The 13797-nt window shown below is 31.7% G+C and overlaps 1 protein-coding gene across 3 annotated transcripts in view; it reads right to left on the bottom strand.

Moving 5' to 3' along the window:
* The window catches only part of LOC132933927 (filamin-A), a 146010-nt gene that overhangs the window by 60048 nt on the left and 72165 nt on the right, over nt 1-13797 (bottom strand). The window contains exons 17-25 of one of the 3 annotated variants that reach the window (XM_061000205.1): nt 13034-13615; nt 11389-11562; nt 10607-10771; nt 8140-8312; nt 7040-7205; nt 6248-6380; nt 5684-5843; nt 5431-5595; nt 1250-1380 (exon numbers count right to left, since the gene is read on the bottom strand). In XM_061000205.1, the coding sequence (XP_060856188.1) occupies nt 1250-1380; nt 5431-5595; nt 5684-5843; nt 6248-6380; nt 7040-7205; nt 8140-8312; nt 10607-10771; nt 11389-11562; nt 13034-13615 (1849 nt within the window). The remainder of the gene's footprint in view (nt 1-1249; nt 1381-5430; nt 5596-5683; nt 5844-6247; nt 6381-7039; nt 7206-8139; nt 8313-10606; nt 10772-11388; nt 11563-13033; nt 13616-13797) is intronic. The other 2 variants (XM_061000206.1, XM_061000207.1) reach the window with 2 other exon arrangements.

The following is a 13797-nucleotide window of genomic DNA, read 5'->3' as shown; positions in this document are numbered from 1 at the left end:
TAGGAAAATTGGTATGCAAATAAATGTTTTTTCAAAAATGAATTTATTCTGGTAAGACGTATATTAAATTTACGTCTTGCTTACTATATAATTGACTATAGTTTACTATAGTTGACAGTTGAGACTTGATAAATATTTATTTTTTTTAAGTTATAATACGGGAAATGGGAGGGGGGCTTAAACCCGTTAGCCCCCCCCCCTGCGGACACCACTGCTCATAATACTTCCGAAAACTCGATAAGTGACCTTTAATAGTGACCATATAGTGACAATAGGCACGTTAATCAGCTTTACCGTTCAGTACTTAGTTTAGTAGGAAGACAATAAGATTGATGTTTGACGAAAGTATACACGAAAAATAAGAAATTAATACAAATAGGTAGGTATCTACGTCCCACATATGCACATTAAATACATTTTTTTTTAAGATCAATTTTCGAAAGTAGGTATTTATTAATTATTTAGTTTTTGGTTTCTAAACTTTAGTTTAGAACTAGCCAATATTAATTAAAAAAATAGGTACCGAAATCTAAAGTTCAACAAATTATTTTTAAATTAAATATACCTATGGAACTATATAGTTTATGGAGCAGTATTAAAATCGGTACGTTTATAAACCAGAAATTTAGCACAGCCACAGAGTGAGCTTTCCTAACTTGTTTGGTGACCCGTCATTTAGTCCTGTAATTAATTCCCGGCGACAAATGATCCCCAACATTATTTGATCTTGTGCCGAAATATCCTGTATACCAAAAATATCCGATAAAAGAAATTTTCTCCGTTTTTCTCCTTCAGAGTTCAAAAAATAAATTGCATAATATGTTTGCATATCATCCCAATTTCAAAGTTTTTTTTTAACTCATGTATATACCTACATAATATTTCAGTACTTTTTAGCACTTAAAGTTCCGAGCCTTGAATTTAGTATAAACGTGTGTTGATGACCATAGACATATTAAGGAATAGACTATGTGTTGAACTCATTATACCAATCCAAATATTTTAAAATTGCAAAAATTCAAAATTCGAAACTTGTAATTGCTGTGAATTATGATAGCACTACCTATATCATAAATTATAGCACCTAATTCCCTTGCAGAAATAAGTGATCGATAATTTTTCTTCCATGCTTGGAGTAAGTTGTTGTCTATCTCTCTTACTCAATGATCAAACCGGTTTTCTCCCTCGTACGCAGTCCATTTCTTAATATGTCTATGCTATTTGTACACGTTGATGTGTCGAGACTTACTGCCCGTCCACCGGTCTTATCCGGCACGTCAAGTTCCCGTCACCGCAGCTCCTGGCGTTCACGACGATGCTGTGGTTTTTACCCGTCAGTATTCGGCTCTCTACGTTCCCCGTGATACGACAATTGTCCGCCTTCGGACGGTTACACGGAAAATAAAAACAAATATAAACAAAATTAAATGAAATGAGAACGACTACAACTACACCGTCGTCATAATAATGTATATTATATTATTATGTTCCGGGTGAAAATAACTCCGAAAAAATACCTCCAGTCCAATAAATATCTCGAGTAAAAAATATATACCCTCGTGGTATACGGGTTAAAACAGAAAGACCTGACAAATTAATTAACTTTTGTTTTAATCAATATTTAAATATTTCTTTTTTTAATAATTTTAAGGCACATGTACAACAATCACAGTATAATATAATTTTTTTTAATACCAACAATTTAAAATTTAAATTTAATGCCTACATTTTTTTGATAAATTTAAAAATATCTAATTTTTATATCTTATTTTTAGACAAATTTTTATCGTAAAAGGTTTTATTTAAGTCAAGTAGTTTTTTTTTTTTTTAATATGGATATTTATTTGGAGTAAACCAATTTGAAACGTAATGATTTTTTTCAAAATATTCATTTTGGAAATTTCCTAACATGAATATATTTTTTATCCATAAAATTTTCATATTTTGTTGTCATAAGTTTATCTAGTATAATTTTTTTTGCTGGTCGTTCTGTTACACCCTATGAAGAAAAAATAGTTGAAAGTTATTGTTGCACATTTAGGTAGGTAATATAACAGTGCACCTATAATTGGAGCTGATCATGTGCAGCAATGGCATTCACGGAAATGAAAAAACACTAATATTTGAAAAAAAAAAAATTAGTGTCGCTTGAAATTATATTGTAACAACTAGGAGCGACTAGAGACAACAGTCTCTAAGTAGCTTGTATCTTAATTTATAGGGCTTTGGGTATTATTTTAATTAAAAAACATGTCGTCCCCAAATTATATGATGTACGAACCTATTATTTTATCGATAAAATTGTAGGTTGGTTTATAGTATATTGACACTGCACTATAGTATCACTGTTGGACATTCATTTAAAATATTTTTGATAGATATTATTGAATAATACTTTATAAGTTATAACCATAGGGTCTAGAAGTTCATGCATTTCTATATTTTTACTTAGTTGTCCGAGTTCAAAAATAAAATAAAATGTTGCATGTTTTTGAATAAAATTGTATTTTCCTGCGTCATACATAAATTTGAAAATAAGCAGTCTTGGGTAAAATGCTTTTGAAAAGTATTTGGAATAAATACTTGAATACTTATATGAAAAATAGTATTCCGAATATGTATTCGAATACTTGATAAATATAATATTCCGAATAAAGTATTTGGAATACTATAAAAGTATTCCGAATACTTAAAAATATTTTTGATAAACATAATATGAAACGATACCAGTTATAATTTTGATATTGTATGATATTAATAGATATTATTGATTCCAAATTTCCAACTCATAAAATATGAATTTTGTATTTTTGTTTTAAGGGAATAACATGCGAATCAAACAATTTAATTTTCATACTATAAAAGTATTCCGAATAAAGTATTCAGAATACATCACAAAATATTTTTGGAAATAGTATTATAAAAGTATTCGGAATACTACCCAAGATTGAAAATAAGTTATACAACTATGGACATGTGCACCCCAAATATCTCCGAAAACTTAGGTCCTAGTCCAAATATCAAGAAGCCCCTCTGATCATTGTTTATTTATAAATTGTCGATAATGTATACATATTCCTAATGAACATTTAGGTTAAATTACTGATTAGTAAGAACTATTAATAAGAGAGGCCTTGCTAATAATCTTTAAGAATAAAAACAAAGTTGTGGATATTTAAATTGTTATTATAATATTGTATTCTTATTAATATATAAAATGTATTGATTTTTAACGTTATCATTTTGAAAATGTTTTGAAGACGTTTTTCAACTGAAAAGAAAGAAGATTTCTTCTTATCAATGAGATATTGTTATGATATCATATTGGAGATATTTTTTGAAGTTAATTTTACCGGTCACCTCTGCCATATCAGTCTATTTTATAACATAATAGTTTGATTATTATGCTACGAAATAGCATGACGAGTTCAAAGAAAACTGAAGAAAACTAATTAAAAGTCTAATTAAAGATTTTAGTATGCACAACACTCGTCTGGACGAATTGTCCACAACAATCGACAACACACAACTCGAAGCGTTTAATTTTTTTTGTGAGATCGTTTTAATCGCTATTTTTTAAAAATACTTCAACTGCTAAAATTATATAAGATTACATATTATAATAAAAGACGAGTAATAAACAAAATACCGATCGTAAATTTGTTTGCTATATTATATTGTTATAATATCTGTCGTCGATGAACTGAGATCAATCGAATTCAAAACATTAGTAAAATAGTACAACAAACATTTAAACAAATCAAATCAAACAAGCGCAACGAAGCGTAAACGAAAACGTTGGACTATAAATATTGTATGATAATATGATATTCTTATACTGATTAGGGAGGTAATATTATACCAATCTAATATTGGTATATACAACTTGTTAATAATTCTAGATATTTCATGGTATAATCTGATGCACAGTATATGTATGGTTACTGGTATAATATTGGGTACAACACTCGTGTTTTATAACAATAATACGACTGAAACCCTGCGCGTACTTGTATAATGTATCGAATTCTGAATGAAACGTTTCGGTCGGCGTTCGCTTTCAGTTATATAAACCGTTTGGTATTTCCAAAATTTCCCAAGTGATGGACACTATTATGTTGAGACTCAAATCGTCCGTTTCTTCTCGCCGCATCCTTACTTATATACTCGCCGGTGTCCGTCTTCCAATAATACCGAACAAATCAAATGCGTTCTATTATCCATGGTATTTTAATTTCAATATTAGTTATTTCTTCTTCGATTATCGTAATATTCCTTTTTACGTGATAAATAGATAAATTCTTGCGTCCGAAACATGCTCGCGACACCGAATAATTAAACCCGTTATGAAGATATTTTTAATAGTATTTGCGGTGTTTACTCTTCATATTATACTTAAGTTCATAATGTCATTATTATAAACTGTTATTTAAAATTATTATGAAATCCCCCCAAAATATTTAGAATAATATTTAACGTTGTGTGCGAAAACGTCAACGGACAATATAACGATGGATCACCTACGCGTGCTTGCCAAACTAACTTTATAATATCACTCGTAATAAACGATACAACGGACATTAGTTGTTATTTTTGTACGAAAATAATACAACGTACTTACTTAACATAATATTAAATGGTTGCAAAACGCCATTCTAAAAATTTCCAGCGCGTGACTATATCAACTGCACTTAAGTTGTATGGAAAATGTGTTAGTATTAAGCAGCACTTATAATAATACTGTAATTGTAACGTAATATAAGCAGTGATGTTCCCATCAAATTTGTAAAAGGTTAACAATTTCAATGAAAAAGTTTAGGGTCCTAATAAATGCCTTACACCATACACCAAAATTATGTCCCAAACTATAACATTGGTATAATAAGGGTAGTCTGGAGGATTGTTGATGATAACAAATACATTTTCATTTTCATTATTTTTTCTGGTTTTCAATAAGGAAACGAAACGCCCAGCACTATAAAAACACTAACTATTTTTTTATTCACAAATTCTTTGAGACTTAAATTCCATTTATGATTTAAAAAAAAAAAGTCTTTTGATTATAATCTGGAGTATACTCAATGGGAACGCCACTACATATATTATAATATACAACAATAATGCACGCGTGTGCTAATAGTTTTATACGATGTATTATTATTATATGAAGCGTATAACATAGGCGAAAATCCATTACAATTTCAGGGGGGGGGGGGGGGGCGAGGTGTAACAAGTAATATTTTTAACATCAATGTGAGCGGTAGGAGCTTTGACTCTTCACAACTAATAAATTGTCTGGTTTTTTTTTTTTTTTGGGGGGGGGGGTGATGGAATATTTGGGGTGATTAGTCCTCTGATTTCTGCATATAAGCGTAAGCCGTTCAAGCGTTTGAATTTTAGAATAATGATCGTGCAACATAGTGAACTTACATTTCCAGTGGAGTACGCCTGTACTTGAATCGGCGATTGCGGTAATGGTTTGCCATCATATAGCGCTTCGATCGTGTACCGACCGCAGTCATCCGGAGTATACTTGATTTTGTATAAATTGTCCTTCTTTTCGATGTCCACCTGCCTGGGAAAACCATCGGGTCCCTGCAGCAGATAGAACGGTGTCATCGTCATATTTTTACAACATCTCATAAGAAAGTCTGAGAACATAGTATTTCCCAATATAAGTTACCATAATTCTCAAGTCCAATTTTCCGGAACCAGCGTCAGTAGCGTCCACGACGAAATACGTGGGAACAGAAGCCTTGATACCTCGAGAGTCGGATACGCCGGGGCCTTCGATCTTGATTTTATCCAATTCGAACTTAGGCCGAACTCTGAGTTTAAAAGGACTAAATAAAAAAAGAAAAAAAAAGGAAACGGTCGTCTGTCATAAAATGGTCTTGTGCACATTTGATTGCTAATATAATATACAATATAATATATAATAATATACATAATTTATAATTTAAAAAAAATCACAATTTTACATTATCAGTCAATTGTTATTATAATCCGGCGACACTCCACATTTCCAATACGTTCAGTGTTTACTTAAAATCATAATTTTTACTACGAGGCAGCTTTGGATTCATTAATTTACAATTTATTTTATTTTATTTAACTATTAATTATTAAATTTGTGTTGTGACGCTTGGAATATAAGTAGAGATAAATATATGGCTTTATAGTATCAAATTAAATATTATTTATATCTAAAATGCAGGTTTTTTAATATTTATATCTTCATATTTACCTATTTGGTACATGATGTCCGTTGTACAATACGTTGGCCACAAGTAGAGCGCCTTCTGGATTAGGAGTGTAAGTAACATCATAGGTACCGTCTTCATTGTCTCGAATAATTGGTTGTTTCGGTTGTAACACACCTGATGAATAAATAGGATATTATATATTGTTACATGATGATGTGAAAAAAAACTAATATGACACTAAAATGTAAGTTAAGCTGATACACGTTTAACAGTTAGTTAAAAATATACTTAAAAATAAATAGGTACGTAGGTACGCTGGTGAAATTTTATAAGAATCGGATAATATATAGGTAGTTAGTGAATAGTACCACTACCACGGTCGGGAGGGAATGGAGAGAATAATTGATCCCGAAAATTTGGATAACAATTTCTTGATTATAGAAGTATTACGTAATAAGATATTATTGAAGTCAGCAACGGAGGCATAAGAAAAAACCCTAATAAGATTTAAGTTTGAGTTCAGACACTGCAAGAACAAAATTAAGTTTATCCTATCTCTAATAAATAATGAAATCAGATTTATAAATTAGTTAATGCATATAGGTAGGTACAACTGTTTAACTAAAAACATTTTTTAAACATCCAACTACGGTAACAACTAACAAAAAGCATTGTCTTTAGTTAACACCTGCAGCTAAATTATAGTCATCAATAATAACCAAATGTCTGTGGTGTCAACATTCATTGTATTCACACATTGTATTCTCAACGACCGTTTAAACAAATATTTAACATTATACGTTTAAAAAAATAAACAATCAAAGCCTTTTTACCTTTGTCGTTTCCTATTTTCACGTCTACGTGTCCTTTAGCAGATTTCGAAGCGTCCACTTTGAACGTGATGGGCGTGTTGGCCCTGATATATTTTGGGTTGATGCCTGGCCCACTCACCTTGATGTCATTGGTGGTTGCAGGACGATCAGGACAATCGACTTGGACCTGTAATTCAATAGATTTTTGTTTTATTAGGTATTATATTATTTATTTTAATCGCAAACGCAGGCTGGAGTCAAATTTACAGTTAATATAATAATAGGTATAAATAGGTACTATGGTATTTATAGTTCACCTAATATATTTAAATTAACATAGATACTTGTTAAGAAAGATCAGTGGCGTATTTGGTGGGGTCCATGGGTCTGACCCTACCTCCCCCTCCCATTGGCCTCCAAAAATACCTATCCAAATATCTAATATATTTATAAATATATATTCTTTAGCGAAATCCACCTCTTAAATGTGTTTGGAAAATTAGCTGGACCCCCTCCATAAAAGATTACTAAATACGCCACTAAGAAAGAGTGATTTAATGAAAATAATACGTACCGAAGGTAGTACAATAAAATATTAAAAGAATGTATAACCTAGTTGTAGCATCGCCATAAAGTTTTCACAAGCATAAATAATTTATACGAAATCGAGTGCAACAAGTAAGTATGATAACAAAATAATATACAGAATGAACATCATAGTATAGCAACTTTACGTGGACACATATGCGGATTAAGGAGATACTCAACGGTAAACTCGGTGAGAGAGTAAAATATTGATATATCAGTTTCTGCTACACCAGAGTACCTAGTTATCATAACCTGAGCGAGAACAGCGTTGAGTACAAATTCGAGGAAATCATTTTAAAATTCCAGTTGCCTGAGGTCAGCTCGAAAAAGTCTATATCTGACACGCCATTACGCAACAATATGCACATACGCATAGATAGGTAGCTAAATAGTTTTTATGATCAGGAAATGTCTAGTGGTTTGGTCAACGTAAGACTCACGCCATTTAAATGGAGATCAAAATGGTTCAAATAATGACTTTAACGTCAGTTTGTAAAATATAATATAACTAGTTACGATAATTTGAATAATACCTTAAACGGTGATCCGGGAATGTGTGTTTCAGCGAACTGAATGCTCACATCGTAAACACCAGATTCTGTAGGCATGTATTCGATCGTACAAGAACCATCGCGATTGTCAACGCACGTCATTTTCGCCTCGGAAGGTCCTTCGATGGCCAAACCTAAGCTGCCAGTGCCAGCTCCTGTAAAATTATAAAAATGTTGTGTTAAAGTTTGAAAATATTGTTTTTTAACGTGCGATTTCTCAACGGTTTGTGTTCCTAAATCGGTATGTTTGGTAAAGTTAATATGAAAATCAAGTCCCCAACGTTTAAATGTCTTTATGTTTATGTGTATTTTATTAATAGTTTATATTTTTAAAAAGTTATGTAATTGAATAAAAAGTGTATCACGATAAAATATACATAAGTACACAACTATATAGTTACAATATTGATTAAACATTCTAAAAGAATTATAAATAATACATTTTATTTTTTTCTGTATTTGTTCATTGAAATGACCTCAATAGGTCTTTATCAATGCTTATCACAAGTGGGTAGTAGGGAGATGATGTGATCTATTTATCTATGTATGTATCACTATATGCATGATACTATCCCCTTCTCCAAGAGGAGACATATGCGGTCTTCACTCTCAGTGGCCAGTGGGGCGACCTATAGTTAGAAATCAGATGACGCAAACGGACGACAGCACGGGAAATTGGTGATAATAATTAATACATACATATAGGCAAGCCTGGGCAAGTTAATGATAATTTTTAACTGAGTTACGTTAAGTTGATGGAAAACATTTTAAAAAGTTTAAAGTTAACAGTTAACTTAGTTTTTTTTTAAACTCAGTTTAGTTAAACGTTATATGAACATTTTCAATTAACTTATTAACTTAAGTTAAGTTATTATTTTTATTTTTTTTTAATATCTATATATTAAAACTAATATATTGGTTTAAAATAATAAAAATCATAAATATTACTAAACATAGGAAATAGCCAATAGCTTTTCCATACATAGATTTAAATTATTAGGTACTGAATTAATAGAATTATGTAATAGGTGCAAAAAGCATACGAAATTGAAAATACCGAAATAAATACAATCTTTTGATTTATAAATAAATAAATAACTTATTTATGGTGAAAATATTTTATAATTATATGTTCTTGAGAATTGTTCATTTGTGATTTGTATCTATATCGATATAATAAGATAATATCATATTACTTATTATTTATTAGTATTTATTAATTATTATTATTACAATATGCCCGCAGTATGGTATGGTATATCTTTAAATTTTAATCTTTATATATACGATACCCCTATATTATGTATATTATAATATAATATATACCTAAATGGCTATTGCTATAATATGTATTTATTATTTAATTAAGTTATCTTTCTTGAAGAATTCTGGTTAATGGAACAAGAAATTAATTTAACTATATTTCTAATTTCCTATTCTAGTAAATGGTTATGTAATATGCAACATCAATAATATTTTTATATTTATTATTTAATTATTTATAAATTAACTTAACTTGAATTTGATTAAAAGTAACTCGTTATTTATTAAGTTTATATCAATTAAAATAAGTCAAGTTAAAAAGTTAAAATTAACTTAACTTTAAATTTTAACTCATTTATGCCCCAGATTTGCATATAGATAGTAAAATTAAATTCAAATGAAAGGACAAATGCGTTCATATTATACCTAATGCGTGGAGAGTAAAACTTCTACTTATACTTATAGTTTATATTATAATTTGTACTTTAATATAACACCGGCAAAAAATATAACTTGAAATAATTAGGTAATTTTTAAATTTCAAAAAAAGGAAATTTCTTAATAACGATGATCTTATGAAATGTTTGTCACTATATAGAATGTAATTATTCGTAAGATTTACCAGTAGGTATTTGCTATTATTTAGGTTAGGGTAATATCGTATTGAATTAAAGTATAATAATATCATCATACTAAGATGACAATAGCGTATAATTTATATTTAAATGTAACATTATAATAACACAATTTAAAATTTTCAAGTAAATAATATTTTGGAAATAATAACATATTAACATGATATCTTTTCTTCAAGTTAAAGCATAACAAATAATTTAAATATTATACTTGAAAAAACCAAAAAATAATTGTTGGTACCTCTAGTTGTAAAATATATAATAAAAATATTAAAAAATAAATCAGTCAATATTTTCTCCAAGATAGCATTTTCTTAATATATTCTTAATCGTATATGACGTGTTTGAGCTCTAAAATATACATGTTATGCATTTTCTATATAATTTTGGTATCACACAACAACCAACAGCGGAAATGACATAATGTGACCACCAAATCATACATTTTTAATTTCTATTTAAATATATTTTAATAATCTAAATTAAAATTAAAATTGTAAAGACTATACATTTATTAATTTCCGATAAAAGCCCTTAGAGACGTCCTATACCTTTTGTTTCGACGGTGAAAGTATTAACTTTGTGGATAATTCCATGGCTCACACCCGGTCCAAAAGCTCTGCACTTGCTCGCGTCAGTTCCTCGTCTCACGTTCACAGAAAACGGTGAGCCGACTATAGGCACACCATCGTAATAAATGTCGATGGTGTGTGGTCCTATAAAAAAAATAAATAATTAAATAAACATTATATTATACCAGTTTGATACTCAGTATTCCAAGAACTATTAACATTTATAACAATATATTTTTTTATATAATACCTAATTTAAAGTCGAATAAATAGAATATTTTTCGGAGTACGATACATTACACTTTTGTACGAATAGTTAATGAGTTAAAATTATTTAAAGTTTAGAAGAGTGGAGTGGTAGAAGGGTACCCTGAAAAATGTGGTTCACTAATTCGCTCATCTAAACTTTAAATAATTATGATTAGTAAGTAATACATTGATACCTAAGTAATAAACTAGTTTACCAAAATTAGAAGTTTGTAGATCGAAATACTTCAAATAAAACACTGCTTCAGGATATGAAATTGAAAATGTGTTGTAATTCAAAAGAGTAAAAATTTAAATAAATGTTGACAACAAAAAATGGTAAAAACATAATTGTTTTCCATCGGTTCATATGCATAATATAATATAATTAATATTATATATTTTCGGTAAAATGGGGACCACCCTAGATAACCGACTACGATAAAATAACGCACCAAAGACACGAATAGTTTTATAAGCGTTATGGGCAGAGGCCATCAAGACGAAAATATTACCTGCTTCGAACGGAGTGTAACTGATTTTATATGTTCCGTCGCTTTGAGGCGTTATGAACGTTTCTGTCCTGGTGCCAGATGGATTAGTTACCGTGCACGTAACGACCCCTTGGCCGTACTTTGCGACTGCTCGTGAGTCCACGGAGAAGTCAGTCGGTGATCCCAATAAAACACCTAAATTAAATGTAAATAATAATAAATTACTGGCTTTCAAAATCCAACTAAAATCCATCACAAACGACAGTACTACAAAATCAAACAAAACGTCAAAATCAACTAAAATAATATCATAGATTAACATTTAATTTATAAAATGATATAATTTATATTTATGTTATACATTAACACTATATTAGATGGGCCAACGCAATAATTTGTCACTAATTATTTGGATTTGACTCGTTATATAGTAGTGTCGCATGTGGCAGTAGGCGAGAAGATACTTCCCAACTCATTCTACCACAATTGACGCCACTTATTATAGTTGACTCAAATCCAAATGTATTAAGTGATAAATAATTGCATCTGGGTTACCTATATGTAGTGTGATTGTTAATCTATGATAATAATAATAATATACACTCGCAGGAGTAGTTATATTAAACAGAATGGAAAATAACACACTTTATTAGATAAAATTAACTGCCGAAAGGTCTAATATCGCTGAAAAAGTAGTGATCATACGTATCACGTATTTTATCATATTATGCAGCTTATAGGTACGTTTGCAATACAATGTAATGTTTATAGTGGCAGTAGAATAAACAGCAGTAATAGTTTAGTTTGCTAAACAGTTTTCGAGTCTACCTATGCCGTAGATGGGCACGAGATTGTGGTCATCTTTGGCTTAGATATAAGTCCATATATAGGCGTGCACACAGGGTGTGAGGGCAGACACTTTTTAGGGAACGTAATAATTTTTATGAAAAACATGACACTTTCGAGAAAGAGATATACTCAAGACCAGGAATTTATCGGAAATATCATAGACAATTAAATATTGTTGATGCGTTTAAATGTTTAATTAACTTTAATTTACCTTATGGTTGTAAATGATCCAAATGAATATAAAAGAATGTTTTTGGATAGTTTCAAAAACGTATTGAATTTGTATCATATAATATACAAGCCGAATTCAAGTCAAGTCGAAAAATTAAATTAGGTAAGTATATATAATTTATCATAAACACGCGTCTTATAAAAAATGTTTTAAACCCCAAAAAAAAAAAAAAATTACAAAAAACCTATTATTTTTAAGGCAATAGTATTAGCATTTAGAGGCATAATATATTATATTTTTTGAGAGCACATGTCATCAGCCTCCCTCATACCTTGCAACTAAAGCCTGCGCACGCCTACAGAAAGTAAGTAGGTATACAACAAATAGTATAAACAAATAATTAGAACAAATGGTAATAAACGATTAATAAATAACTAAAATACGTGTTAATAACAATAATTGATTGTTGGTCAGCCTGGCGTATAATTGCTATAGGCTGTTAATTCAGAAAGCCGGTCGAAAATCAAAAGTAAAACCGCACAACAAATCACGCGGAACACGCGAACACGCTCGAAACACATCACTGTCACACGGCAACACGCTCGGGACACTTGGTAGCTGCAGCGACGGGTGGTAGCGGTTTACCATTGGCCAGCAGACCGTTGCCGGACGCCTTGACGTTGTTGGGCGGCCGCGGCGCATCGCCGGCCGCCCGACCACCGACCAGCGCGTTGAACGGCGACCCAGGAATCGGGTGGTCATCGAATGTGATGTTGACGACGTAGTGACCGGCCTCGACGGGCATGTATGCCACCGAGCACGTGCCGTCCCCGTTGTCTCGACAATTGATGGCCGCCTCGCACGGGCCCTCGACCGTCACGCCCAGGCCACCCTGGCCAGCGCGTTTCGTGTCGATGGTGAACTCAGCAGGCCGGTTGACCGGGCCACCAGCCAGGCCCGGCCCATGGGCCGTCACCTTGCCCGGGTCGCTGGCCCGCGTGCACGTCATACGGTACGGCCGTCCCGCCTGTTCGCCACCCAGAGTCACGCTCAGTCGGTACTCGCCCACCTCGGTTGGCGTGAAGTTCACTACGTAACCATCGGCGACGGGCACCACGTGCGCCGTCACCGAACCACCGGACGGGCCTGTGATCACCACCGCGAATTCCGCCCTACCGGCTTCCCGCGTCATCACCCGGAACTGCTGCAGACTGTTGACCGGAGCCACTGCGTGGTCCGCCGAGAGCGAATAATAATAATAATAATATGATAGTAATAATGGTAATAATAATTTATCTGCACCATGGCATCGTTAGGATCGATTTAGGACTTGGAAGTTGGGTAAGCCTGTTATCGTCTCTTAGTATAGAATTATTAAAATAACCATAATACCTATTATGTATTATCTG

The sequence above is a fragment of the Metopolophium dirhodum genome, chromosome 1 (assembly GCF_019925205.1).
Source record: "Metopolophium dirhodum isolate CAU chromosome 1, ASM1992520v1, whole genome shotgun sequence".
In the NCBI taxonomy this organism is placed as follows: Eukaryota; Metazoa; Arthropoda; class Insecta; order Hemiptera; family Aphididae; genus Metopolophium; species Metopolophium dirhodum.
The sequence above is the reverse complement of the archived record's forward strand: the minus strand, read 5'-3'. Positions and strand labels throughout refer to the sequence as shown.